General features: G+C 39.5%; 1 protein-coding gene across 5 annotated transcripts in view; it reads left to right on the top strand.

Moving 5' to 3' along the window:
• Nucleotides 1–24,361, top strand: part of LOC138599238 (protein PHTF2-like) — a 45,468-nt gene extending 21,107 nt beyond the window's left edge. For 2 of the 5 annotated variants that reach the window (XM_069670772.1, XM_069670771.1), the window contains exons 4-22: nucleotides 8,160–8,216; nucleotides 8,523–8,534; nucleotides 13,457–13,526; nucleotides 14,029–14,187; nucleotides 15,845–16,010; nucleotides 17,389–17,550; nucleotides 18,435–18,663; nucleotides 18,835–18,981; nucleotides 19,067–19,223; nucleotides 19,357–19,427; nucleotides 19,574–19,702; nucleotides 19,806–19,891; nucleotides 20,003–20,195; nucleotides 20,309–20,440; nucleotides 20,587–20,673; nucleotides 21,305–21,460; nucleotides 21,546–21,641; nucleotides 21,763–21,888; nucleotides 22,162–24,361. In XM_069670772.1, coding sequence (XP_069526873.1) covers nucleotides 8,160–8,216; nucleotides 8,523–8,534; nucleotides 13,457–13,526; nucleotides 14,029–14,187; nucleotides 15,845–16,010; nucleotides 17,389–17,550; nucleotides 18,435–18,663; nucleotides 18,835–18,981; nucleotides 19,067–19,223; nucleotides 19,357–19,427; nucleotides 19,574–19,702; nucleotides 19,806–19,891; nucleotides 20,003–20,195; nucleotides 20,309–20,440; nucleotides 20,587–20,673; nucleotides 21,305–21,460; nucleotides 21,546–21,641; nucleotides 21,763–21,888; nucleotides 22,162–22,182 — 2,256 coding nt within the window. In that variant the 3' untranslated portion in view covers nucleotides 22,183–24,361. Of the gene's footprint in view, nucleotides 1–8,159; nucleotides 8,217–8,522; nucleotides 8,535–13,456; nucleotides 13,527–14,028; nucleotides 14,188–15,844; nucleotides 16,011–17,388; nucleotides 17,551–18,434; nucleotides 18,664–18,834; nucleotides 18,982–19,066; nucleotides 19,224–19,356; nucleotides 19,428–19,573; nucleotides 19,703–19,805; nucleotides 19,892–20,002; nucleotides 20,196–20,308; nucleotides 20,441–20,586; nucleotides 20,698–21,304; nucleotides 21,461–21,545; nucleotides 21,642–21,762; nucleotides 21,889–22,161 lie in introns of those variants that run through there. The other 3 variants (XM_069670773.1, XM_069670774.1, XM_069670775.1) reach the window with 3 other exon arrangements.
• Nucleotides 24,362–27,967: the final 3,606 nt, after the last annotated feature.

Genomic DNA, 27,967 nt, shown 5'->3' with positions numbered 1-27,967 from the left:
GAATTATTTGGAACTAATGTTTGCAAAGATTTTATTTGCATTGTCCGTCAAAAAGTTAAACGGCTACAATAATGCATTAATAGCACAGACAAAAAGTTCAGTTAACTAAAAAAAATGACTGTCTTCAAAGATTTCCGAGCAGGTCCCTGAAGCTCACACTCTGCAGCCTCAGCAGCCCCCGGGCAGCCGCTCGCATGACGCACACTATATTTCTGTCTGCGCCGTGTCTGCAGACACGCTGCAAATAGACCCACTGTTGTGTTTGAGTGTGAGCTGCCTCTTCTGTCTCACCTCTGACACATAGAGCTCGCTTCTGCCCGGCGGGAGGCAAACTGCTAGCTCCTTCTGGCAGGTCGCTGAAATATTTGAGCTTCAAAGGTTGCACTGTAATAAATCAGCTTATAGGCTATTTGCGTGGAAGCTTTAAGGCCTATTTTAAGAGGAGTGACACAGTTCTGAACCTGGTATGTGGGTGAGATTTGTGGATTTTTATGACTTAACAAGATCAGTTAAGGTTTATTTAGAGTAGAGCTTCATAAATAATTCATACGTGATATAACAGCATTTATATTTGCAGTGGTCACTGCTGTCGCCTCACAGCTGGAAGGTTCCTGTTTCAGGCATAGTGGGCCTTTCTGTGTAGTTTTCACGTTCTCCCCGTGCATGCGTGGGTTCCCTTCGGGTTCTCCGGCTTCCTCCAACAGTCCAAAGACATGCCTGTTAGGTTCATTGGTGACTCTAAAATTGCCCGTAGGTTTGAGTTTGATAGGTTGTCTGTCTCTACGTGTCAGCCCTGTCATTGACTGGCGATCAGTCCAAGGTGTGCCCCGTCTCTCGGCCCAGTGACATCTGGGATAGGCTCCAGCCTCCCCACGACCCTGAACAGGATAAGCAGTCTGACATTTCATCCACTAAACCATCAGTTGACTGATTGAGAAAACAAATGGGCAATTCATTGACATTGAAAATAATCATTTGTGGCAGCCCTAAATCAATCACAAATGTGAACACAAAAGTAAACCTGTATATAATTTCACAGAAATTTCCTTTAGTTCTTGCAAAGCTCAAAGCATTGGCAATATAGGTGGTCGCCTAGGGCACCACGCTGTGAACGGCACTGGCTTGACCCTCAAACGTTTTGACGGTAACCCCTGGTTACGGTGTTAAAGATGCAGCTGCTGCCATATTGATACCTTCACTCCCAACCTTTCACTCTTCTCCACCTGCATTTACCGTCACTATGCCGCTCTTGCTCTGTTACTTGCTTGACCACTCAGTCACTGCGCACTTCCAGACTCAAATCGAGAGGAGAGGAGTGATGCGTTCAGGTCCAGATGGAAAAGCTCAAACTCGAACAGAGGGGAGGGTGAGAACTTGGCCTCTGTAGTACATTAATTGTGCGTACTCTTGTCTAATCCCACAGCACTTTAGGTGACGCAACAGACAGACCGTACAATACAATACATATTGCGGTGTGGGGCACCAAATCCTAAACTCACCCTGAGTTCTTGATGAAATTCAGCAGGCAGCAAGTGAAAAATCTCTGCACTCGCTTGATAAATGTCCTTCATGTGTTCCTGGCAGATTCTCCCACCTGTCACACACACACACTCTGCAGCAACACCTCTGTGTGCGTTTCCATGGTGACACAGCAGAAGGGTTGATCTCCACGCCACAACCAGCTGTCTGACCCCAATTATAAACTCTTTTTAAAATTGGATTTTAAGACAAGTTTAAAAGGAGAAGTGTATTGATAAGGAAAATAATAACTAGTTTCAGGCCTAATTTGGATTAACCAATTAATTTTAAACTCTTCAAGGATTTTAAAATATAAGATTTGATTTTCTAAAACTTTCCACTGGTTGCACACATGCCTCTAAACTAAAAGTACCCTCGTACCCACACTGGCAGAGCCTCTGTGTGTTTGCTCTGCTGGTTAATCAGTGTTTGTCAATGCTGACCACACCTACACACACTTATGTAAATAGGTGATTCCCTCAGACAGGTGAGGTATTTTCCAGGGCAGTCTGTTCACAGTGGAGAGTACTGAAGGTTACTGAAGGAAGCAGGAAAATACAGATGAATAGTTTTTATTGTTTTATAGCAGCTGCGAGTCTGTTGATGTTATTTATTCAACAGTAGGATGCTGGGGAAGTTCCCCAAGCTCAATGTGACAAAGATGTTCAGAAAGCAGCAGGTGCTTACTTTAGAAGCTTGAATAAACAACCTTTTGTGCTTGTTAAAAGAACTCTTTTTAAAAGAATTGCTCGTTTAGGGCAGCAGAAAACAAGCTTTTAACACTGACACACTAGATAGACGGACAGATAGATGGATACTGTTTTGATCCAAAGGGAGACTCATCACTTTATAAGTTTATGTGGAAAATTTGTCACATTTTATAGCATTATTTTTGGGATCTGTATCTGGCTAACTCTTGAATATAACTCCTATCTTATCACTCTTGTCGCTCTGTTTTTGGTCTCCACCAGCATCTAAAGGGCAATATTTGTTTCTTTAACTGCTCCTTGGTGTTCGTCGGTCGGTTGCAGTCTTCACCTGTCATCTCTTTAGTACTGACTAGGTTGTTTAGAGTTTGTTTTTCTCCCCCTGAGAGCAGTGAAAGTAAACCAAAACCATAGTTGTGAGCCGTTAAAGGAGCAGCCCCTGGAAAAAGCCACTGTCAGTCAAAGCTGGCTAATCGATAGAAGCATTAATATTTGAAATTGGCGCCATAGCTGTGAAGACAGTTGTACAAACAGCTCGCGGTTTCGCCCATTCTACATTCCTACAACACCCAGCATGCATTGCGCCCCTCCCTCTGAAAGGAATGGCCCAGCGAGAGACGCTGGAGTGAAATACTGCCGTTTTCCAGTCAAGGACATTGATCGCTGCAGGCAATTGCTCAGAGCGGTACAGAATTTGAAATACAACAAGAATATACCAGTGGATCGTCTAAAAAATCTTCAGGTCTGCAGTCTACATTTCAAACCTGACGATTTTGAATGAGACATGACATCGTAGGTGGGCGTCCTAGATTGAGGAAGTGTAGTTTAGCGAGCTCCCTGACCTCCGCCAGATCACCCGTTTCACATAGTCTGGTGGAGGTTTTCCAGGGCCCAGTGGAGAAGCGGATAGCATCCTCCAAAGACACAGAGTGAAGTTGCATTTTTTCCCACCATAACGGCATTAGCTCCCTATAACAGCACGATAGGACTGAGGTTGAAATCGGCGAACTGGCCCTTCAGACATACGAGAAGAAAATGAAAGATGCTGAATCCCCCTGCAGAGCTGAGGGGAACAGCAAAGATAGGTGATCATTTTCTGCAGGTTCATCACTGTGAGTGACATCTTTCACATCGTCACCGTCATTTGATCCATTGTTGACATAAAAACATTAATTAGAGCTGCTTTAAAGCCAACAATGGGAGGAATCGGTGCATAATGAAAAGCTAACATGCTCCTCTTGTATCAGATATCTCTTGTTTGTGGTGACTTGAAGCCACATGTTTAAACCCTGGCTCGTCTATGACAACAGATGGAAGATGAATGGCATCAATTAGCACTCATTAAGAGTATCGATTATTAACAGCTCATGTGTGTGTTAATGTGTTCAACTTAGTGAATACGTGTCTACTGTATACACAACCCCCCACCATATCTCTTTACACCAGCATCTATCTGTCAGCCAGTTTGTGTGTGTGTGTGACTCCCCCTCCACTGCAGAGGTGGTTGTTATATAACTCTGTTGCTTCGCCGACATAATCCCCATCCCTCTCTCTCTCTGATTCCTCCTTCCATCCGTAGTCATGGTGACCCCGGCTCTGCCGCAGCGGCACACTTGGCATCGTCATCTTCCCTTCTGGTTGCGCTCTGGGAGCTTTGCTTGATTTTCCTGTCATATCGCTGAAATCAGTGACTTTTCTCAGTGATGTCAGTGCAGATGAATGCAGACTTACTGGCAGTTATTGAAGCAAACAACATTTTATGTCGATTTTGCTCGTTTACAGACGGAAAAATAAAAAAGGAAGTGGATAAATGATGTAATTAAAGTGTTTTGTTGCCTAATAGGTAATTCATTTTGTAAGAAGGGGCTCATGTGTACAGATGAGTGCATGTGAGTGTGGATAAGAGGATTTGCAGCGCTGTTAATTCCACTCTGTCACCTCTTAACTCCGTGATGTAACAAGGTGTGTGTGTGAAATACACCCCTCTTTCCGTACCTGCCCTCCTCCTTATCTACCGCCTCTCTCCATCGTTATCTGTCTGCTCAGTAGTCTGGTCATGTTCGCCCTCTGGCCGTCCTCGGCACACACTCCCATCACCCTCTCCGATCTGCGTGCGTGTATTTTTAATAGGTTGAGTGATGTGGAAAATTAGCTGTCAGCCCCAATGTCACACGGCAAACCAGACGTCAGATTTAATGCCATCCGGTGCTCAAAATAAGCAGTTTGTTCTCGACTGGCGGAGCCTCGGCAGCATCCGCATTTGTCAATAAGTCACAGTCGAATCGTAATTTCACATTTAGAGAAATGCAATTTATTTAGTTAAATAAGGAAGAGTTATCTGTGGTATCATATTGCAGCTTTAAAAGATAAAAAAAGGACAGTTAGGGCTACAAAAATTAAAAATCTATGAGGAGGATCATAAGAAATGTTAAAGGTTTCAGAGGATTTAACTTTTTTAATTCATCTTATTTAACAGTCAATCCTTGTAGTTGGACCAATTTGTAATCAAGAGCACTTCTAGAGCTTTCAAGTTTTCACACTTTGCGCAGTTGTCATTGAATTGTAGTCGTAAAGTTTCCGTGTTTCTAAGCAGATTTAGGACTTTTTTTTGTTGTTGTATTTGGCTTAAAAGTGGTGACATTGTTTTTGTAAGTGCTCTTTTCTTTAAAAAAAAAATAGCATTTAATTTAAAACTTTATTAAACAGTCCCTAAAAATGCTTTTGTTATATACATGTTAAAAATAATGAAAACAACCACATGAAGCTGCTAAAATCACTCAAAATTTCAAAATAAAAGCTGAAAGTCCTGCAGACTGACCCATCTTCGTATCAGGGTCGGTCATTGGCATTTAATGTGGGACGAGCACAATGTGACGCACTTGATGACCCACATTTCATGCTGGTGTCTGGTGGTTAGCGCTGGGCTATCACAATCTGCAGGGTGCAAAATAAAAGCACAGACATGGGTAATTTCCTTGTGAGATTAAACATCTTTTTAAAGCCGTCTAGAAACCTGAATTTACAAGGGGGAAAAAACATGTCTGCCATCTAAATAACTCTATATCAATTATATTGCCATGCAGAGAGGAAAGAGGAGAGGAAATTTTTAACCAACGTTTATGACACTTTTTCCTCTGTCATCGGTTCTTCAGCCGCTCCCTTCATGTTCTTCTCTCCTCGTCTTTGACCTCCCTCTTCCTCTCTTTCCATCCATGTTTAATGAAGTCTCATTAAAGATGCAGAGTTTCCACTGGCGAGCTCGTATGGTGACCCAGACTCGGTGCCTCTGAGACTTGCACGCACGCACGCTTGCATGAATACACTGATCTGCTGCTGTCCGATTATCAGCTGAAGTCTCTGAAACACAGACGCTGAATGAAAAGGGATGAAAATTGGGTGACTTTTAATCTGCAAACGGCCTTTTTTCTCCACTTTCAGCAGTCAAAGCAGCTTTTTATCTGGTCTTTGAGATACAGAGAGCTTAGAGACTGGGTACAGTTTGGTCTTGTGGAGTGTGTATGCCCGTTCCCAGGTCAGATGTCTGAAGAAGGTACATACTATCTTGTTCTCAGTGCTCCTTATCACTGTTCTTTCTGTCCATCTCTGTAGTGCTTTAGTCAAACACACAGGCAGCACATTTTGTATATTAACCACTCCACTGACCTTCATTCATCCCAGTGGCAGCATTTCCCCACTGTCACACCCTCCACACTTCCCTGTGCGTGTGTGACATTGATTGATTCTGGCCATAGTTCTCGATCATGCAGTCTGAGAGGTTTCTTGTAAAGTGTACTCTAGCTGAACCTGACCTTATTGGACCAGTTTCACAGGCTCCACTTTACAGACAACAAAGAAAAAGTAAAGACCCAGATTAAAAAGTAAATAGGAGAGAAAAGGAGACAGTGGAAGGACGCACACGATGAAGAAACTGTGTGTTTTGTTTGAGGGTTTGGCAAGTAGAAGTATGTAAACCTTTTCAACTCCACAAACATTGTTTCAGTCAACAGATCTTTGTTTTGAGTTTTGGAATTTAAAGATGCCTCAATTATGATCTGTTTATGGGAAGGTAATGCTTTACACAGTGAACTTTGTTCCTGGTGACTAGCACATGCTGTCATACCTATTTATTAAGTTATCCAGCAGGGAGCTGGCTGCAAAGAGAAGTCTGATTGTATTGAAGTCTATAAGAAAATGACCCAATAATCTGATTTACTACCTCGTCTTTTATTTTTTTCCCCTCTGTTAACAAGCCGACGTCAAATTTACCAGACTTCTTTCAGCAGATTGATACGATTACAGTTAGTCCTCCGGATTGTGTGATTAGAGCCCCATCCCTAGCAACAGTCTGTTCTTCATAGCAACGGTCTGTTATAGAGAAATAGCAGAACCTCGGAATGCTGTGGTTAACCAATCAGAATCAAGTATTTAACGCAGCCATGTAATAATACAGCATAATATTCAGTTTGTAAGTTATTGTTCCTTTTAGAGTGAAATAGACCAAAAATAGACTCAGGATGGATACTTGTTGTTATGATTCTATCTGGTCTTCCAAATATGGTCATTTCCTGTTCCCGAAAAAAAAAAAAAAACCAAGAAAAAATGCCAAATTTTAGGGGATTTTTAGAACCACAAAGTCCACAAATCAGTGGGTGATTTCATGGTGGCTACATCTAATTATTTTTGATCATTTATTCTTTAGTTATTGTTCATTTTTATTTTTATTTTTAAATAAGACAACAAAAATATCAGACAGAATTTTGCAATGAACATCAGTAATTTTTCCACTACAGAGTATACATACACATACATCAAGGGGTGGGACAAATTACCGACACGGAAATATATTGTCATCCTGACTCGTGCATAAAAATCAGTTATAGGCTGTTGCCAAATATCTATATTGTGATTTGCAAATATTTGGCGCTCTAAATAGATTTCCCTGTGATTTTATCTCACTACTTCATGACTCCTCACGGTGGCGCTTATGGCATGAATGAGGGAAATGTGAATGGAAATGAATTAGCCAAAGAATCAATCAGATATCGTGATGCATCATTATATGATTGTCTTGCAGTATATCAATTATCGCAGAATTGCTGTATCGTGATATTATTTATGTATCATGGGCCACATATCATGTATAGCATTGCATTGTATCGACTCGTATTTTAAGTTACCCTGTGATGTAATTTTGTCAAACAGTGTGGAATGAGAGAATTTTTATGACTTTCAGCTACTGAACAACAAGGTGTAATGGATCAATAAAGGTTTTCTTTTAAAGAATTATGGTGGAAAACACTGACACATCCAGTGAGATGTCAAACACTTCCTGACCACAAACTCTTAATATGTCTTGTGTTTTAATGTGTCTACATATTAACCCGCTGTATATTAGACATCCAATATGGGTCAACTTTCAAGGGGCTCTTGTTTCCTGACTGGTTAGTCATTCTTGTTAATTAAAAACCATGTTCTAATTTATGTTAACATGTAAAGAAAAACAAACCGTAATGGGCTGAGGTCAGGGAGTTCACACACACATCTTGTTCTCCACTCAGGTCTCACGATGCCCTCTGGCTTTCGAATTTTACTGCGACGAGATTTATCACGATGCATTTAATGACTCCAGACGTATCAGATTGTGGTGGTGATAACTCAACTTGTTTTATGAGATCGTGACGCCTCCAATTGTGAAGCAACAGCTCTTAAACCGCAGAACAAAACACGAAGCGTGATGATCTGTTTCTGCAGATTCTTCACAATCTCCTTTATGGAGATGTAATGTTAATGATGCATGATGAGAAGATGGAGGGGGGTTGGCAGTACACTTTGTTTTCATTTTTACATTTTTAAACTGAATTGGAAGGTAATCCATTGTGCCTGTTTACTGCATCTCTCCATATTACATCATTAATCCTTTGTGTTTTGTTTCAGATTGGCGCCTATGACCAGCAGATATGGGAGAAATCAGTGGAGCAGCGAGAGATAAAGGTATGTTTGCTCCACACCTCCATGTTTCTGTCATTTCACGTTCGGCTCTTTTTCCTTCTTGTGTTTTCTTTCTGTGTCTCGATTTCTTTTTTGTCAAGCATCTTCTTTCTGTCCATCTTCCTCTCTTCCTCCTTGTCTTCAGTTTTCACTGTCTCTCACCATGCTGCCAGTTCTTTTCCAGTGTTTTTTCCTTTTAACTCTTTCCTCTCTGCCCTCCTGGCTGGGTGTCACCTACCCATCTCTCCTCCATCTCTTCTTCTCCATCTCCATCCGTCTTTTCCTCCTCCTCCTCCTCCTCCTCTGAAGTTTATTTCGCTGGTGAGTACACAGCTTGGGGGAGGCCGCCCCTCTTGTTGTCCCACAGTGCACGTCTGCTCACCCACGCTGTAGACTGCTAGACTGTGATTGGTTGGTTTGGCCGTGTCAGATCCTGGTGTATTTATTAACCCCACTCTGCGTTCACACTGTAGCAACACTGCCCTGTGATTGGCCACAGGAAGAAGTTGTTCCCTAACATGTACTTTTAGATAAAGCTGTGGCCGCCATGGTTGCTTTTCAGGTGAACACAGAGCTGGACTAGCTCGAGTCATGTGATCAGGTTGCTACCTAGGCAGCTCAGTTTGAAGATTTACTAAAGATAAAACAGTTTTTGCGAAACTAAAATGTGTCAGGGTCAAAGCTGCATTTCTACGACCAGTCAGTGCTGCGTGATACTCTGAGAGTAGACATAACATGCAGGTCGGGTGGTTCATTCGCAGCCTCGAGTTCACAGTACACGTGCATATTGTGCCCAAGTCATTCCTGTTGTAACGCTCACTCAGCCTTTGTCTGTTTTCTTTAATTTGTCAGTGCTTATATTTTATCATCACAGTAAAATAAGTGTTGTTAACAAATAAAGACAACACAAGGCATATATTAATTATCCACATAATTAGACAATAGAACAACAGGAAAATGTCATAGAGTTAAAATTGATAGAAAGTAGAAGTTAAAGGAAGAGAATGACAATATGATATCACTATGACTTTCCAAAAGAGCTCTATATAAACGGTTAAATCCACCAACAGGAACAAGGAAATAGTCGAAAGTGGACAGACGGTGAGAGGTGTGGCCATAAAAACGGAAAAACAGCTAGGAACCTAACATGAAAGGGTCAGTTTAAGGTGTTTTTTTATAACAACCAGTATCTTAAAGCTCCTGTGAGGAGTTTTTCACTGGTTATGAAAAAGACTGAAATGAATGTTGCTTACTCTATATGACCCACAAAAGCAAACAAGCCATCAGCGACAAGATTAAATATTTCTATTTAGTTATTTTTAATGCCAGAAACCGCTGGCGGGGGGGTAGGTGTCAGACGACACGATTAACTGCACACTGCCGTTGTTTACATTTTCCAGGAAAACATTTTAAAATGAGTGATACATATGTTTCTGTTAAATATATTTCTGTATTTCTGTTAAATAAAGCAGGATGAGATTTTGTGATAAAAACCACCACTTAAGCATGTACAAAATCAGAAACAGAAAGTTCCTCACAGGAGCTTTAAAAAAGCACTCCACCGATGTAGTAGCACACAACGATAAAACTACTGGACTCACAATAGACAGTTTAATAATAAACCGGACATGACATTTTTACCCACAATACAACGTGACCATCAACAGCTTGATCAGTGTTTCAAGTGTGTTATGCTAGTTGTGGCTAACATAGCTACAAGCAGAGATTAAGTAAAGGCTAAGTCATTCTAGCTCCACACCTCCCGATGTTTCTCATTTTTAAAACTTGTAGACTTCTCAGGCCCAACTGGGACTCAAGTGACATCACGTGAGGCAACTTATCAACAGCTTCTGCAGCCACAGAAGGCTTTAATAAACTGTGATGTGTGGAATGAGTGCAGATTCCCTCCAGGACAGACTGGGCTGTGTAGTTTGCAGATTGTAGAGGAGGGTTCATTATAGTGTTAGACCTCTGCTGCACTGCTTCATGATATCACTGTAGGTTCATAGTAGAGGTTAATTTGACACTAATGCCTATGAGTGAGAACTGTGGTAATTAGAGCCTGAGCACCTGTCTCGTGTGACCTCTCACCTTTGACTCTTTAAGAGCACAGCTCCACCCCTCCCTTCTCAGATTTAAAGACAGATTTTCTTAGATCTAACGCTACCAAGGTTGGATACAAGGACCATATAAGACTTCTTATCGTCTTTTCAGGGCAGGATTACATGTAGTTTTAAATTAACTTTATTGGTTTTAGTGACAGATGACAAAAAAAAGTGTGCACACATCATTTAATTAGCTTCTGTAGAGCAGTGCCTACGTCCTGCTCCACCTCCACTCTCTACCTCCCCTCATACTTTACCACTTATCCTGTAAACAGAGAGGTAAGAGTCACTCTCTTTAATGAGCTCAAAGTCCACACACTCTCTCCTGATCACACACACACACAAACAAAGACAGCGCTGCGACCTTGGCTATTCGTCTCTCACGTAATTGGAGTTTGTAGCTGCGGCGATAGCACAATGTTTATTTTAGCATGGTATAGACAGAAGATTACCCTCCTTCAGTTAATTATAGTCTTTATAACCTCGTAAAAATTCTAGATAAGCTTAATAAATATATTCTCTATAATTTACAGGAACTCAGCGGGCTGTAAAATGTGCCTGTTTTTAACTGTCAGATGTTGCGGGAACTACTTTTTCTCCTACTGACTAATTTTACACCTGTGCTTAGTTTTAGAGAAGATGCAGCAGCTCCGTGTGCCAGTGTCATACTGTGCAGATTAATTTTACTAAGTTGCAAAACAGAAAAGACAAGGTCATTATTTTACACTCAATTATTATTCCATCATTTTTAGCTGCTCTATATAATAATTCATATATTCATTCATTCATAACTTGCATAACTATGTCTCCTGTTTTAAGCGTTATAAGGTACCCACATTGGAAAGATAATACCTTTCTTGCTTCAGCCTCTTTAATTTTATAGAAATGATAAAAAAGAAATAAGTTATTATACAGGTACAAGAAATTTTAAAATGTACTTCTCAAACATACTCAACATAATGTTTGACACAGCTGTATGTGAGGTTTCAGTGAGGGGAAAGAATGTGAAAAGGTCTGCAGTGTAAAATCAGTCGCCACCTGCTGGTGAACATGGGAAACTACCAATAAATTCTGCTGCTATCTCTTTTGCTTTAATTCCACTGTAACAGAACTGTTAAATATGTACAATTTTAAGTGTTGAAGTGAAAGTGCAACAGAAATATAAGCATGAAAAAAAGGCCAAAGAGACGCAGCCCTAAATATTGAATATAAAAAGCAGCTGTTTAAAACACTTTTAGCATCTGAATTTGAATCATTCAAAGATACAAACATGTTCCACCTGTGTGTTGCTGAGGCCACAATTATAACTGAACAGAAAAACTAGTTTATGATGATATGAGGCTAATAATAGCTCAGAGATAAGAGAGCTGTGGCCAGGCGAGAGGTCCGTGAAGGACTTTACTGCTACAGTAAATCTACTGCTAACAGGAAGCTATTGATCAGTTTCTCTCAGCCCTGCACTCACACACGCACACACACAATCCTCCTAGTCGACTCTCTCACACACACACACCCTCAAAGTATTATCTCGTTGGTTGTGGTATTTAGAGATAAGGGCCTCCATCAAGCGCCCCTATCAAACCGCTGACTGATAACGCAGCTTTATTGGCCTGTGTGTAAATATTAGCTTGAACCACATTCACATTCAAGTGGACAGTCCGTTCACTGCGCTGTTTAATATGAGTCATGTACTTGAAATGTCAAAGTATTTGAAAGATTTTACTGGACTTGTTAAGAGAGACGACTGTGTCACTAAGACCTGACTCTGGGTGCTGATGCTAAAATAACTGAAAATGAAGAACTTTTTTTTTGCTCTTTTCAGTGACAAGGGGGGATGAAAACGAAGGAATTTGCCTTAATAAGAACATAAATGCTAAAAAAAAAATAAAAAAAAGACTAGAAATACAAATGAAATGACCAAAAATGCTAAAAAATAAGAAAAAGGGACCAAAATGCAAAAAAAAGGAGACCAAAAAATGCACACAAAAAAAACCCAAGCGGCCAATAAAGAAAAAAAGAAAAAAAAGGGACCAAAAATGCAAATAAAGAAAAAAAAAATGCAACTAAAAAAGGACAAAAAATGCAACAAAAAAAGAAAAGAAAAATGCATCAAAAAAAACAAAAAAAAAACAGCTTAACATGAAAAAACAACAATTCTAATTATCCATTTTATTATTCCATTTAACATCCTACTAGCTCCTGAACAAACTGTAGAGACACATAGTTTAGAGGGGAGACTGAGAATAGAGTGTGTGTGTATGTGTGAGTATATTTAGCTGCTCACATATACACACAGCGCTGTGGTCATGGCTGTGTTTACCCACAGTCATTAAACGAACCCTCCATTAAAACCCAACTATTGTCAGGCTGCTCTGCATTGTCTGTCAGACACTGTGGTGGTTAACCTCGCGCACGCACACACACACACACACACACACACACACACACACACTTCATTGTCCTTTTTGTATTTCCTGTCCCTTCTGTCAATCACACAAAAAGGCTGTCGGTCTTTACAGCATGTGAATCTCAATGTTGTCGTGCATAAAGTTTCTGCAGTTTGTCACCACAGCTGACAGAGCAGTCTCTGTCTCACACACACACACACACACACACACACAGATGCAATGTATGCGTCATACAAGGAAGTGACTGGCATGGCACAGGAAGTGTTCGTGCCACAGGGGAGTGTTATTCTCAGGGTCGTAAACCGCACAAAGCTCAGACTTTAAAGCTCCAACATTAAACCTTACAGGGATGAATCACGACTATGACACAGCTGAACGGTCTTTAGGGATGTTTTCAGTATTTCTCTGAGAAAACTTTCTGAGTTTCTGAGGAAACTTTTAGACAAGACAAATATGTTTCTCATATTGGTCTGAATATGTGCGGTTAAATCTTGCACGTGTGCGTAGATGCTCTTGCAGTGAAGTAGAGATCAGAGCCTGTAGCTGTGTGAGCCTGAATGCACCGTGTGCCTCCTCAAACACTGACTGTGTGTGTGTTTATCAAGGCATAAAGTGCACGAGACGCCTCCTGTAGCTGAGTTCCATGAAGATGTGTGAATTCATGTTTAATAATCATTTCTCTGTGTTTTTGTGTGGTTCTGACTGTGCGTCTCTCTATCGCCCCCTGCAGGGCTTGAGGAACAAGCCGAAGAAGACTGGACACGTCAAACCCGACCTGATAGACGTGGACTTGGTTAGAGGTAAGAGAAAAGTGTGTATGTGTGTGTGCAAACTTCCTTTCCATCAAGCTAATTAGATTACCAGATATACTCTCTGCTGCAGCTCAAACCAGACACACACACTCGTCTGCGTAAAACGCACCAACCTGAGATGCCGGTGACGCCGTGCCAACATCAGACCTCTCACCGCTTCTCCTCACTCCCTCTGTACTTATCTCTCTATCAAGGGCTTTTTATCTCCTCGGCTCTGTCTCACATTCATCAGGTTTTCAATTATTCATCCAGACAGTCAAATTCATCCTCGCTGTTATTTCACGGCACAGGAGGGGCGGATAGATAATAAAGATAGGAACAGAAAGAGGGGGGAAGTAGAGGAAGAAGAAGCAAAAGATTAGAAGATAAAATGCGGCTCTAATGTGACTCCGTGATGTACTCGGCGATGAGCTTTTTGGCTAACAGCGCACTCGTTTGGTTTAATTAGTTCTGCTCATTAAATTTTAATTAAATTTTTTAAACTCCGCAGGCTCGGCGTTCGCAAAGGCCAAACCAGAGAGTCCGTGGACGTCGCTGACCAGGAAGGGTATCGTCAGGGTCGTCTTCTTCCCGTTCTTCTACCGATGGTGGATCCAGGTCACCTCCAGAGCCATTTTCCTCTTACTGCTGGCTCTGTATCTGCTGCAAGGTACGTATGAGGGGACGTTCCTCCTAAACTGTGCGGCAAAATCATCCAGACTGATTCATCTAAGTAGAATTGATGTTTACGTCAAAAAGAAAATAGTTCAAGAGACATGCAACAACTGCTCTGCTGTTTTCGTGAGGTTCACTTGCAGTCTGAAATGTGTTGCTTCTCCCAGGTTACACCTACAGATCTGCTCACACTTGCACAATCACACTGTGTTTTCCACCTCTTTCATCACAACACCCTTTCAAAGCTGTCAAAAACAGACCGTCTCTAGTCCTCCACCCTTCCTGCTCACTTCCTCTAAATAAAAAACACACACGCACCTTTTCTTTGATTAAATTCAACAGAAAAAATGTAATTTTGAGTTTCATCAAGTAGCTTCTGACAGCTAGGGAGCAGAATTAAGAATTATACCACACCTGAGATACTGTCTTTCTTTTTAATAATTGCTAACAAAATCGCAAACTAGTGATATTTGGTTACCTACCTACATACCTTGTTTGTTATGTCATAATTCTTGTTTATCCTGCCTTTGACTTTGAAAACCCAAAGACATGAATCCTGTCGCTCACTTCTCCTGTTTGTGTTTCTTAATCTTTAATGTGATGTTTCCCAATCACATTTAAATGTCAACCATTTTTTTTCCATCTGATTAAGTTTGAAAACATTTCTATAAAACATTATCGTGATACATTAGTTTCATATATTGATGCTCTTGTTATAAATACAGGGCACAAATGTTAGTGCGTATGCATGCAGCCTGTTACGGTTGCTCCTGTTTGTAGTCCAAGTTACACCTATTTTAAATTACATTAAGTTACATCAAATCTAGATACAATTCACTGTATATATAATAATATGCACTTAAGTATATATAATTCACAGTTTTTACATATTCTGTAATTTGTATTATTTACATATTTTTTGTTACATTTTTCTGTAAATAATTCACATATTTTACATATTTTTACTCTATATCTTCTATATTTCTTCATACTCTTAGTCTGTATTGTACAGAAGCCCTTAGCGGACATCCATCCATCCATTTTATTTACTAGAAAAATAAGTCATGATCTCCTGAAAACAACTGAAATTAACTTGTTATCACAGGAAAAGCAGCTTTGTTATCTCAGAAAACGACCAGAAATAACTCATTATCACAGGAAAACGGAGTAAATAAAATCTATGGATGCTTCCGAAGTATTGAGAAACTGCAACGCACAAATTTCCCCCCGGGGATAAATAAAGTATTTCTGATTCTGAAATTATAATTTGTTGTTGCTAACATGTTAGCAAACAGTTTCTCAGTTTAACATCCAGCAGACAAGCATCAAGAGCTTCACATTTAAGTTTATTTTTGATCTCTTGATGTTATGAAGTCTGATATTCACTCAACTATAAGCCTGTTTGGTCTCCACAGACTTCTAGGGGAAATATCTGGATCTGTAGCTGCTACATGTCTGACTTTGAAGTTGTGGTTCTTGAACATCACATGAAGGTGCAAGACACAAAATCTTTTAAAAAGGACGTTTCAATCGCTCTTGGATCTCTGTCAGCTCAAAAAAGGGTCTTAACAAAGCTGCAGTAAAATAATAACCTTGACCCTGAAATGTCTTTATTACATCGTATTAAATGGTGAATCATCTTCATCCCGCAGTGGCAGCAGCGGTCCTGTATGTGAGCATCCCTCAGCCTCATGGGATACCGGCCACCGAGGTGTTCGGAGCCATCTGGCTCATGCTGCTGCTGGGCACCGTCCACTGTCAGATCGTCTCCACCCGGACCCCGAAACCGGTCTCCAGCAGCGGGGGGAAGAGACGCAGGTGAGGACGGGGAAAGACGAGAGGGAAAGAGAGAATGAGTGAAAGCTCAGGAAGCAGGGATGGATGAATCGCACAGGATGTTACTCTCAAAGTCCCTGTAGAAAAAACAGGAAGAACGTAAGGGAGGGAAAATGAAGATAACGAGCATGAGACAGATAAAGAGGGGAGGGAGAAGCTTCTGGAAACAAATGAATGAATACGTCTTTTGTTGCCAGATTGCGTTCGTCTTTGCAGTTTTGCTTTGTGCAAAGTTCTCAGTTCTTTCTCTGAAAGTCAAACTGAACAGAAGCTCGTTTATCATGGAGATATTTTCCACATCATTCAAATGCTTCCCAGCTTTGTGACTGAATGGAATCACTTTAATTTGTAACTCTGACAGTTAAATTCTTTGATAATAAGCCGAGATTACAGGCTTTTACCACACGGCAGGCAGAAAATTAGTCGCTTTTATCCCCACAGAGAGGATTCTTCTGAGATCCGAAGCAGCAGAAGTCTTTTGATTGATTCACTGTGTGTGAAAGTAGAAAGTAGCTCGCTTCACTGTGTGTGTTTTGTAGTTCTTAGACGTGCAGTTTGTGGTTCTCTCTTTGCTGGTTGAAAGCTTCTCAGTGTGTGGCTGCTTTTTCTACACGTAGAGACAATTTTCAGACTCTCAGGAAGAAAATTGGACCATGCCATAGATTTGGAAAGGAGTGTTTTGAGTTTGGGGAGTGTGAGGAGATCACTGAATCCACCTTGGTTCTCGAAAAGGGTTCAAGTAGATTCTGTTTATTTCTCTATCTGCCTCTTTATTATTCACATTTCCTTTTATAGGAACAAAGAGCCACGTAGCTCATTTACATTTTTCAGAGGAAAAACATCTTTGTGATATTTGGTTACCTGCCTACAGACTTTATTTCCTTGAATCAGTGATAATTCCTGTTTATCCTGCTTTTAATTTGAAAATCCAAAGACAAGACTGTCTTCCATTTCTCCTCTATGCCCTTTATTTTGTTAAAAACAAATCTTGAAGCATCAATTAAATGCTAACTGTAACACTTACATACAATATCCTGCGGAAAAACACTGAAATTTATAATATAAAGTCATAAAAAGTACTTTTAAATTAAGTGTATTTTTTGTTTCATAAATTAAACTCTGAACTTGTCTTTGGATTTTCTTCTCTCTTAACATTACACATATTTTGCATTAATGAACATGTTTTTATATATTTTAATGAAATATCTCCTCATGTGGAAAAACAACCAAAGAAGTAGCTTCTTTTTTTCACCTGGTTTAACAACATGTACGGGTACAAAGAGAACAATCAGCCAGCTTACTCTCTACTCTAGTCTTCGCTCTCTAAGTCTCTCTATCCTCTATTCTTTCCAAACTGAAGGAAGTTGAGGAAGGCATCTCAGATGGAGGTGCATAGGGAAGGCGACGGGTCTAGCACTACCGATAACACACAGGAGGGGGCGCCACACTCCCACTCAGCCAGCAGCACATACAGCCTGGGCGCTCTCTTCCAAGATTTCTGGCATGATATCTGTAAAGCTGGGTGTGTATTTTCGTTTCCCATCTTCCTAAGACGAGACGATGTGCAGAGGCGCGGCTCGGGTTCAGGTTTTTGTTACCTTATGTAGATTTATGAGGTAAAACCGGTGATATAACGCCTGAAATTGAATCAAAATGATGTTATATGGTGATTTTGAAATTAAAGTCAAACACTGAATCCCAGCCTCGCCTCAAACCTAACCTTGGCTTCGTCAGCTGCAACATCACTTCCTCTCCCATCACACTTTTATCTTCCCAGAACAATCAGTGAACCAATTTATTCAAGTCAGACTAAATGCAAAAACAGTTTGCTGACCTAAACCTCATCATATGTCCTCGGTCTTTTTGCTCCACTGTTTTCAAAGAGGAGAGATTTTGCAGCTGGCGTGCATGACTTTATGATCAAGCTGTGTTCAAAAGCAGCATGGGGAGGAATGATCTGAAAGTATCACCCTCATTAAAACCATTTCATGTCTATAATTGGAACTTCTTCTCCCCAAGCTTCCTCTTTGTCCAGCTGTCTGCGACAGTGTGGAACATTTCTGGGCGCTAAATACCTCCTTGATTTAGTCACTTCATGTATTGATTATCTGACACAGTCACTGCAGCTCTCAGAGGAAGCCTCTGTCAGTGATGCATTCATTAATCACCTCATTTACTCACGTTTTTACTAATCAGTGAGTGTGTACTTTGAGTGGTCAGTTCTCTCCAGGGTACATATCGTATGAATGTTCCACAGTGTTGTTATTTGCATGCGAGTAGTGTTATTTTTCTCACCTGTGCCTTTATTACTGGTGAATTTACTGACCTGCTGTGTTTTTATCTAAATGCCTGCCTCTCTCAATCTGTCCATCTATGCTGTCGCTCTTCCTTCCCTTCCTCTGTCAGATCGAAGAAGTCCAAGCTGTCTATCGACAAGTCCACAGAGACCGACAACGGCTACGTGTCGCTGGACGGCCGGGTGACCAATCGCAGCAGCGAGGAGGGGCTCCAGCACCACGAGCCGCGCTGTGATTCGCTGAACCGGGCCGACGAGGCGTGCTGGAACTCTCACGTCCAGCCCGCACACGCTCATGCGCCCCGCAGCACAGGGCTGATGCTGGCAGGCGGCAATAAGGTGATCAATCAAAGCCCAGGCTGCGACTTTTAACTCTTGAATCATTTTAGCACCAGACAGACTCATAAATGTCTCCCCAGGGTTTAGCTGACGCGCGCGTGTGTGTGTGTGTGTGTGTGTGTGTGTGTGTGTGTGTGTGTGTGTGTGTGTGTGTGTGTGTGTGTGTTGTAGGAGCCAGCATCAGATGAGGCATCCAGTGAGGAGGACCCAGAAGCGTCCTACAGCGCCCTCCGCAGGGGAGTGGAAAGAATGAACAATGACTGTACGCTCAGAAACCGCAAGAATGCTCACCACTACAAGAAACACTACGCTGTGGAGGTAAACACACACAGGAAAACTTTCTAAGGTTATAATAGACGTAATATTTATTTTCATTATAATAATCCTCTCCTCTCTCTCTCAGGACGTCCCAAAGTCCGGCACCAGCTGCAGCTCCAGATGTTCCAGTCTGAGGACTCAGGACTCGGAGAGCACTCGACACGAGTCCGAGACAGAGGACCTGATGTGGGAGGACTTCCTGCACTGTGCCGAGTGCAGATCATCCTGCACCTCAGAGACAGGTGAGTTTTGAATAGAACTGAACGTGTACAGCTAAAAAAGTAATTACGATGAATTTAATTGAATGTCTTTTTATGTCTCTATTAATTGCAGATATGTTTTCAAAACTAATACTATGACTGTTTATCTTCACAGAGGGAGAAGGAGGAGGGACGCCGGTCTGTCCTCCAGCGAAAAAGGAATACAGAGACGACCCCTTCCACCAGGTCTGTGAACTCTCTTAGTAATGTGGCTAACTGGCGGGGGTTTATTTATTTCCCCAAAGTAACATTTTAAAACAGATACAGAGCAGACAGTGTGCAGTCCATAGACAGCTCAGTAATCATGCAGATGTGTTTGTTCTGTGCCTCAGGGTCACGTTCCCTGGCTGCACAGCTCCAACCCCGGTCTGGAGAGAGTGAGCGCCATCGTGTGGGAGGGGAATGAGTGCAAGAAGGCCGACATGTCCGTCCTGGAGATCAGCGGCATGATCATGAACAGAGTGAGCCACGAGAATAGATATTTTATGTATTTTACGTGCCTTAATATTTATCATTAAACAGAGAGGTATTAACACTGTAATGTTTCTCTGCCTCCCTGCACAGGTGAATCTCTACACTCCTGGTATCGGCTACCAGGTCTTTGGGAACCTGGTTTCAGTGACGCTCGGCCTCACTCCTTTTGCGTACAGGTAAAGCCAGCAAACATAACTACTAAATATAAGACGATGTATCACGGCAGCTTTAAATCTCATTAAAGAGAGAGCGCAACAGACAAACTAACGTCTGTCTCCGTCCTGCAGGCTGGCTCAGTACCGGGACGTGGATCAGCTGACCGCGCTCTCAGCCAATGAGATGCTGTCTGTGGCGCTGGGAGGCGGGTCCGGATCCGACGCCTTGGTAATCACCATGGTAACACTCAGCTTCCTGGTGCGCGTTTGCCTCATATGGCTCTTCTTCTTCCTGCTCAGCGTTGCAGAGAGGACCTACAAACAGGTGAGAGAATAAAGCTCTTGATTATTCTTGTCACCTGAGACACTGCAGTGGTGTAAAGTCATCACCTCTGAGGGGGGAATTGTTTCCAATAAATGTTTTCATGTGTGTTTCAGAGGCTTCTGTTTGCCAAGCTGTTTGGTCACCTGACTTCCGCCCGCAGAGCCAGGAAGTCTGAAGTCCCTCATTTTAGACTGAAGAAAGTTCAGAACATCAAGATGTGGCTGTCGCTCCGCTCCTACCTCAAGGTAACATTACTGCAGATTTCCACACCCTTTATAAAGATCTACTGCAGATTAGCACATTTAGGAATGCATCTGTTTGGAGTAAGAAAACATTTACGATTGTAATAAATTATACGCGGAAAGTAATTGAAATCCTGTTGCATTTGCAGAGACGAGGTCCTCAGCGTTCAGTGGATGTGATTGTGTCGTCTGCCTTCCTGCTCACTTTGTCTGTCGTCTTCATCTGCTGTGCTCAGGTAATTTTAAACAACTGTGTTTAGTTGTTATAATTTGTCTCTTTTTTTATTATCCTGTAGCACAAATGTGTAGTTACATTTAAGGCATGACAGCTAAAGGCCTAGCATACATAAATCTAGTTTAATAATAGTATCAAGAAGTATGAATGGTAATAGCCGTATTCATAATGTCAAAATGGTACCTTTTTTATTTAAAACATTGCACTGAGATATAAGATGTTAATTTTTGTATATATTTAACATTTTAAACCATACATTCTTATTGTGCTTTAGTGTATTTATTTTGTGTCTTGTCTCTCTATCTGGACCTTGAGTCTGTAATAAAGTTTAAATTGAATTAAAAAATAACAATCTATCCAGTTTATAATACAATATTATTTCCCCTTTAATGCAATGTATTATTTACCTCACACTTTAAGTTAAAGCTATAATGGGTCGACTTTAAATCTGCAGTTTGTCACAGTAATCAGCTAAAAGCAAAACAGTTTCAAACTACCAATGGGAGGCGCCAAAATCAGATATTTTCTAATTCTACTCATAGATGCTTGAAGTTAATAAAAAAGCCTTGAACAAGCCTGAATAAGATCTATTTTATTCGACCTGAATACCGTACCCACCTCTCTTCCTGCAGCTGCTGCACGTCCATGAGACCTTCCTGGAGTGTCACTATAACTGGGAGCTGGTGATCTGGTGCTCCAGTCTGTCCCTGTTCCTGCTCAGGTTCGTCACTCTGGGCTCTGAGACCAGCAAGAAGTACAGCAACACCTCCATACTGCTCACTGAACAGGTACACACACAGAGAAGACACAGGATTAACCTACAAGCAGCAGACATGTTTCTGTTTGTTTAATGCTCTGTTGTTTGTTTGACAGATTAACCTGTATCTGAAGATGGAGAAGAAGCCGAACAAGAAAGAGGAGCTCACTCTGGTCAACAACGTCTTAAAACTGGCTACCAAACTACTCAAGGTATGAATGTTAATGTTTACATCAGGACTCTGAACACTCTTTTTGTTGTAATTTAACTGAACCTCATGATTTAAACTACTTTTATCCCTCCCTCTCTCCCTCTCTCGCTCTCTTCCTGCAGGAGCTGGACACTCCTTTCAGGCTGTACGGTCTGACTATGAACCCTCTGCTCTACAACATCACACAGGTGGTCATCCTGTCTGCCGTGTCGGGAGTCATTTCCGACCTGTTAGGATTTAACCTGAAGGTGTGTGTGTAACAGATGTTTTTATGGCACAGCACAGTTTCTATTATAATATATATCTATTAAGTGCTGAATAATTTAACTTTTTCACTTCATATATCTTTGCATAATATCTAATGTTTCTTCTCAACATAAAGTAGTTAGAACATTAGGTGTATTGTCACAAAGATACTTAAAACGTACAACATTTGTACTTTCATTTTGACATTGTTACATTTAGAGATGTCTACCTGAAACTGTCGACTTAACATTTCTATGTTTGTTTCCCGTTCACAGCTGTGGAAGATCAAATCGTGACAGTGAACGGAGAAACGGCGTTGACCTTCGCTCTCACTGACTGAACGCTCGTCTGACTGAAAGAACGTCGGCCTCGACATATCAGAGTGCTTTCACGTTCCCACTTTGTGCAATTCACAAACTATTTATTTACCCACTCAGTGTTTTTATTTAGGGTTTTTTGAATTGTTGTTTGTTTCATTTTTGTGTTCTTTGACACAAAACAATGCTATTTTACCTGTCTACAAAAAGTGTTAGTATTATTCTAAGCATAAATTATTATGTTTCACGTGATGGTTTAGGTTCTCAGCTGCATTTGCGACGATCTGAAGGCAAAGTATTGATGAGGCAGAAATCATTTTATTGTAATGTTTTGTCACTTAAACTTTTACTATTATATAAATATTATTTATATGTTGACTGAGATTCAAAACAAATCTTCAAACTCTGTTACAACTTTAAAGACTAGTTTGAAAAATACACACGTTAGTCCAGGAGTTTTCTCCCAACAAATAAATTAGTCAGGAATTGTCAAAGTTCTTTAAAGTTGCATTAAATGCTTTAATACATGCAGTATATCATGTTCCAACTACACCTACTTTTCAGATTTGGCTTTCACCAAATTAGCCAATAAGAATATAAATCTGTTTTTTGAGCTGTAAGCATGTAAGCTCCCCAAAAATAATTTACAATTAACCCCTGTTCATCATCTCCCTAAACGATTTCTAAAATACACATTCACGTAATTATTAATGGATGTTAACAGAAGCATTCTGCAGGGAAAGTTTATAAATTTGCTGTCCTACCGTGTTGTTTCTCACAGGAGGGCTGGACATCAGCACTGCAAAGAAACAATCATCCAAATTAATGGAAATAACACAACATGGAGAAAAGGTGACATTTGACATAAACCTTACACACAGCACCTAAAAATGGAATAAACAGATCATTTACTGAGTTTTAATTGTAATGTTACGACCCTCTTCAGTGGGTTTGACAGTATTTCCAGCAATATGTGTTCTCAACGGTTCAGGACATTTTTTGTAGAACATCTGCTTATGATTAAGAAATTTATATTTTGTTAATCTAGGTGTAATAAGATAAATGATATTAAGAAATTGGCTTCTTTTTGAATTATCAACATAAAATCTATTTCCGCAGAGATTTGAACGATCCCACAATGCAATGTCACGTTTGGTAATTACAAAACCTAATGACAAAGTACCATTAGTGTCAAAAAACAATTGACTGCAGAGTGAACTATTGGGTGTCTAATATATAAAAAAAATGTTTAAAAAAAAGGAAAACAGTCTGAAATGGCCTCTACTTTTAGGAAACATTTTAGAGCCCTCCAATTTAAAAAAAAAAAAAAAAAAGAGTCAGTGTTTAAGTCCTGAAAATGTTGTTACAGTTCGTGTTGATAAAGAATACACTGTTCCATCAATTCAACCACCTTTGAAATTCAATGGAGTTTATATAAAATATTATTTTAAACTCCAGAACATAAAGACTGCAGTTAAAACAGGTTTAAACTTGAGTGAACATATGCACTTTGAAACCGATAAAAAATTAAAGAAGAATTAAGTTACATCTTGTTTCAATGTAAAAGATTTTTTTGTACCTCGTCTGCAAGACGCAGATGAGTTTGCTGTTTAAGCTGATGCTAGCTCTGGACTTAAAAATAGTATTTGTATGATTTACTTCAAAGAGGGATGTAAATTTTCCAATCATGCCCACAGAAAAGATCATAAATCTGACATAGGCTGTTAATGAGTTAGCATTTTGCTAACTAACTTCATTCATAAATATGCTAGCATAATCATCTTCAGTGTGTAAAAGGAGGAAGACCAAAGTGCTTTTTTTACTGTTTGTTTGTCTCTGCTGGAAAAAGAATGTATTTGCAGCATTATGCTTTAAAATCTATTTGTTTCCCTTTGGAAATGTTTAAGTTGTAATTTTGTTTTCTTTTTTGCTCTTTCATCGTTTATTTGTAAAAGCTTGTTTTCTCACTCAGTAAGGTGAGGCATGTTTAACTGTGTTTTTAAGGAACAAAGAAGTTTGAAGTACGAAAATTAATCTGGGTAAGAAGACTATGTTGTTATTCTGTTTTCAAAGAGTCTCAATATTTAGATTTTTTTGTGAACTGGTCTGTCCACAAGGTCTACATTTTTATAAGAAAAATAAAAGAAATTGAAGTTGACTCACTGATTTTTGTGTTGTCATTTAGTGTCAGTCTCTAAAACGGCAAGTAATAAGGAAGTAATTGTAGTAAGAGTAGTCTTAGTAATAGTGGTATTAGTAACACTATTGGAAGCAATGGTAGTCATAATAATAGTTAAAGTGACATTTATATGGTAAATGGTAAATGGACTGTACATATTTATACACGCTTATCTAGTCTTTGCGACCAGTCAAAGCTGCTTCTACACGACATATCCCATTCACACACACATCCACACACTGATGGCAGGGGCTGCTACGTAAAGTGCTCAACTCTCAAGCAGTCATCACATTCATACCCGTTGGCTATGCCACCGGGAGCAATTTGGGGTTTCATTGTCTTGCCCAAGAACACTTAGACATGTAGCCTGAGGGAGCTGGGGATCGAACCTCAGACCTTCCGATTGAAAGACGACCACTGAGCCACAGCCGCTGGTATACACGTATGTATATGCATTTACACGTGTAATTATGTATGAACATTTATACACTCGTATGTATGTGCAATTGTACACGCATGTATGTTTGTGCCTTTCTACACCTATATATGTGCATTTATGTAAATGCACATAAATACATACACTTACATATGTATGTATGAGCATTTATAGACTTGTATGTACGTAAATGTATATGTACACACACACACACACGCAAACATATGTGTATAAATGCCCATACATATCTACATGAATGCACATTGATACATATATGTATAAAAGCACCTACTTAGATAATTACATACATTCATGAGTGTAAGTGTGTATGTGTGTGCATTTATTCACACGTTTGTACAAAAAAAAAAAAAATATATATATATATATATATATATACTGATGTATGAATGCATGTATGTATGTAAGTAAATTTAAACACATGTATGCTAGTGTGATGGCCACAGCCCCACAGTGAAAGGTTGTCTTACAAACACACACACATATCATTATCACATGTTAACTTTATCTTTATTTTTCATTTGCAGTCAGTTACACGTAAAAACACCCTCAAATTATTTGGTTTAGAATTTGGTTAATAGCATTCTATATATTACATGGGTTCTTTATTAAGTAAACACAAAATTTACAAAGCTTTGTTATTGGTTTGATTAAGTTATACTGATTCATTTTTCCTTTCTTTGAGTTACCTGGCTGCTGGGTCTCCTTCCTGGTTTGGCCAAAAGATGTGTCTGTGGGTGAAGTCTGGCTTTATGGAGGAGGACCATACCAAGTCATGAGACAGCATGGGGGGGAATAGGGTTTCGTTGTATTCAGGTTTAGTTATGTTGTATGTTGTCCTCCCCTGCACGTTTAGTCTTGGTTTGGTCAGCTTGTATAAATGTCCCACTCAGTTCGAATTTCGTTAGGTCTGTTGGTTGAGTTCACATCTAGTTTAGTTATTTTTCAGTAGAGTTCTGTTCTGTTGACCTCTTTTAATTTGCTTGTTTAAGCAATATTGCTTTTGTTAAACCCTTTGGAATAAAAATCCAGATTTTTGAGTTGCAAACCTGTGTTCCTTTGTGCCTTGACTGTTTGGTCCACGACAGCTAGGTTGTATGTATATGTATAAGTAAGGATAGCATATCATAAATGAGTAAAGTATATCATGTCGAAAAATATGCCATAGTATAGCATGTCCAAAAATATGCCCTTAAAATATATCATTGGATACCATGTCGAAAAATAATCATAGTATAGCATGTCGAAAAATATGCCATAAAAAAGTCATACTATAGCATGTCATAAAATATGCCCGAAAATATGCCATAAAAAGTCATACTATAGCATGTCCAAAAATATGCCATAAAAAGTCATACTATAGCATGTCCAAAAATATGCCATAAAAAGTCATACTATAGCATATCGAAAAATATGCCCTAAAATATGTCAGTGTAGCATGTCGAAAAATATGCCCTAAAATATGCCAAAAAAAAGTCATACTATAGCTTGTTGAAAAATATGCCATAAAAAGTCATACTATAGCATGTCGAAAAATATGCCCTAAAATATGTCATAGTATAGCATGTCGTAAAATATGCAAAATATGCCCTAAAATATGCCATAGCATAGCATGTCGTAAAATGTGCAAAATATGCCCTAAAATATGCCATAGTATAGCATGTCGTAAAATATGCCCTAAAATATGTCAAAGTATATCATGTCGAAAAATATGCCATAAAAAGTCATACTATAGCATGTCCAAAAATATGCCATAAAAAGTCATACTATAGCATGTCGGAAAATATGCCCTAAAATGTGTCAAAGTATAGCATATCGAAAAATATGCCCTAAAATATGTCAGTGTAGCATGTCGCAAAATATGCCCTAAAATATGCCATAGTATAGCATGTCGAAAAATATGCCATAAAAAAGTCATACTATAGCATGTCGAAAAATATGTCCTAAAATATGTCATAGTATACCATGTCGAAAAATATGCCCGAAAATATGCCATAGTATAACATGTCGTAAAATATGCCATAAAAAGTCATATTATAGCATGTCGAAAAATATGCCCTAAGATGTGCCATAGTATATAGCATGTCGAAAAATATGCCATAAAAAAGTCATACTATAGCATGTCGAAAAATATGCCATAAAATATGCCATAGTATAGCATGTCGTAAAATATGTAAAATATGCCCTAAAATATGCCATAGCATAGCATGTCGTAAAATATGCCATAAAATATGCCATAGTATAGCATGTCATAAAATATGCCATAAAAAGTCATACTATAGCATGTCGTAAAATATGCCCAAAATATGCCATAGTATAGCATGTCGTAAAATATGCCATAAAAAGTCATACTATAGCATGTCGAAAAATATGCCATAAAATATGCCATAGTATAGCATGTCGAAAAATATGCCATAAAATATGCCAAAAAAAAGTCATATGCCAAAAAATATGCCCTAAAATATGTCATAGTATACCATGTCGAAAAATATGCCCTAAGATATGCCATAGTATAGCATGTCGAAAAATATGCCATAAAAAGTCATACTATAGCATGTCGAAAAATATGCCATAAAATATGCCATAGTATAGCATGTCGAAAAATATGCCATAAAATATGCCAAAAAAAAGTCATACTATAGCTTGTCGAAAAATATGCCCTAAAATATGTCATAGTATAGCATGTCGTAAAATATGCAAAATATGCCCTGAAATATGCCATAGCATAGCATGTCGTAAAATGTGCAAAATATGCCCTAAAATATGCCATAGTATAGCATGTCGTAAAATATGCCCTAAAATATGTCAAAGTATATCATGTCCAAAAATATGCCATAAAAAGTCATACTATAGCATGTCGGAAAATATGCCCTAAAATGTGTCAAAGTATAGCATATCGAAAAATATGCCCTAAAATATGTCAGTGTAGCATGTCGCAAAATATGCCCTAAAATATGCCATAGTATAGCATGTCGAAAAATATGCCATAAAAAAGTCATACTATAGCATGTCGAAAAATATGCCCTAAAATATGTCATAGTATACCATGTCGAAAAATATGCCCGAAAATATGCCATAGTATAGCATGTCGTAAAATATGCCATAAAAAGTCATACTATAGCATGTCGAAA

The sequence above is a fragment of the Semicossyphus pulcher genome, unplaced genomic scaffold (assembly GCF_022749685.1).
Source record: "Semicossyphus pulcher isolate SPU_LCO1_2020_fin unplaced genomic scaffold, fSemPul1.0.p SCAF_20, whole genome shotgun sequence".
In the NCBI taxonomy this organism is placed as follows: domain Eukaryota; kingdom Metazoa; phylum Chordata; class Actinopteri; order Labriformes; family Labridae; genus Semicossyphus; species Semicossyphus pulcher.
The sequence above is the reverse complement of the archived record's forward strand: the minus strand, read 5'-3'. Positions and strand labels throughout refer to the sequence as shown.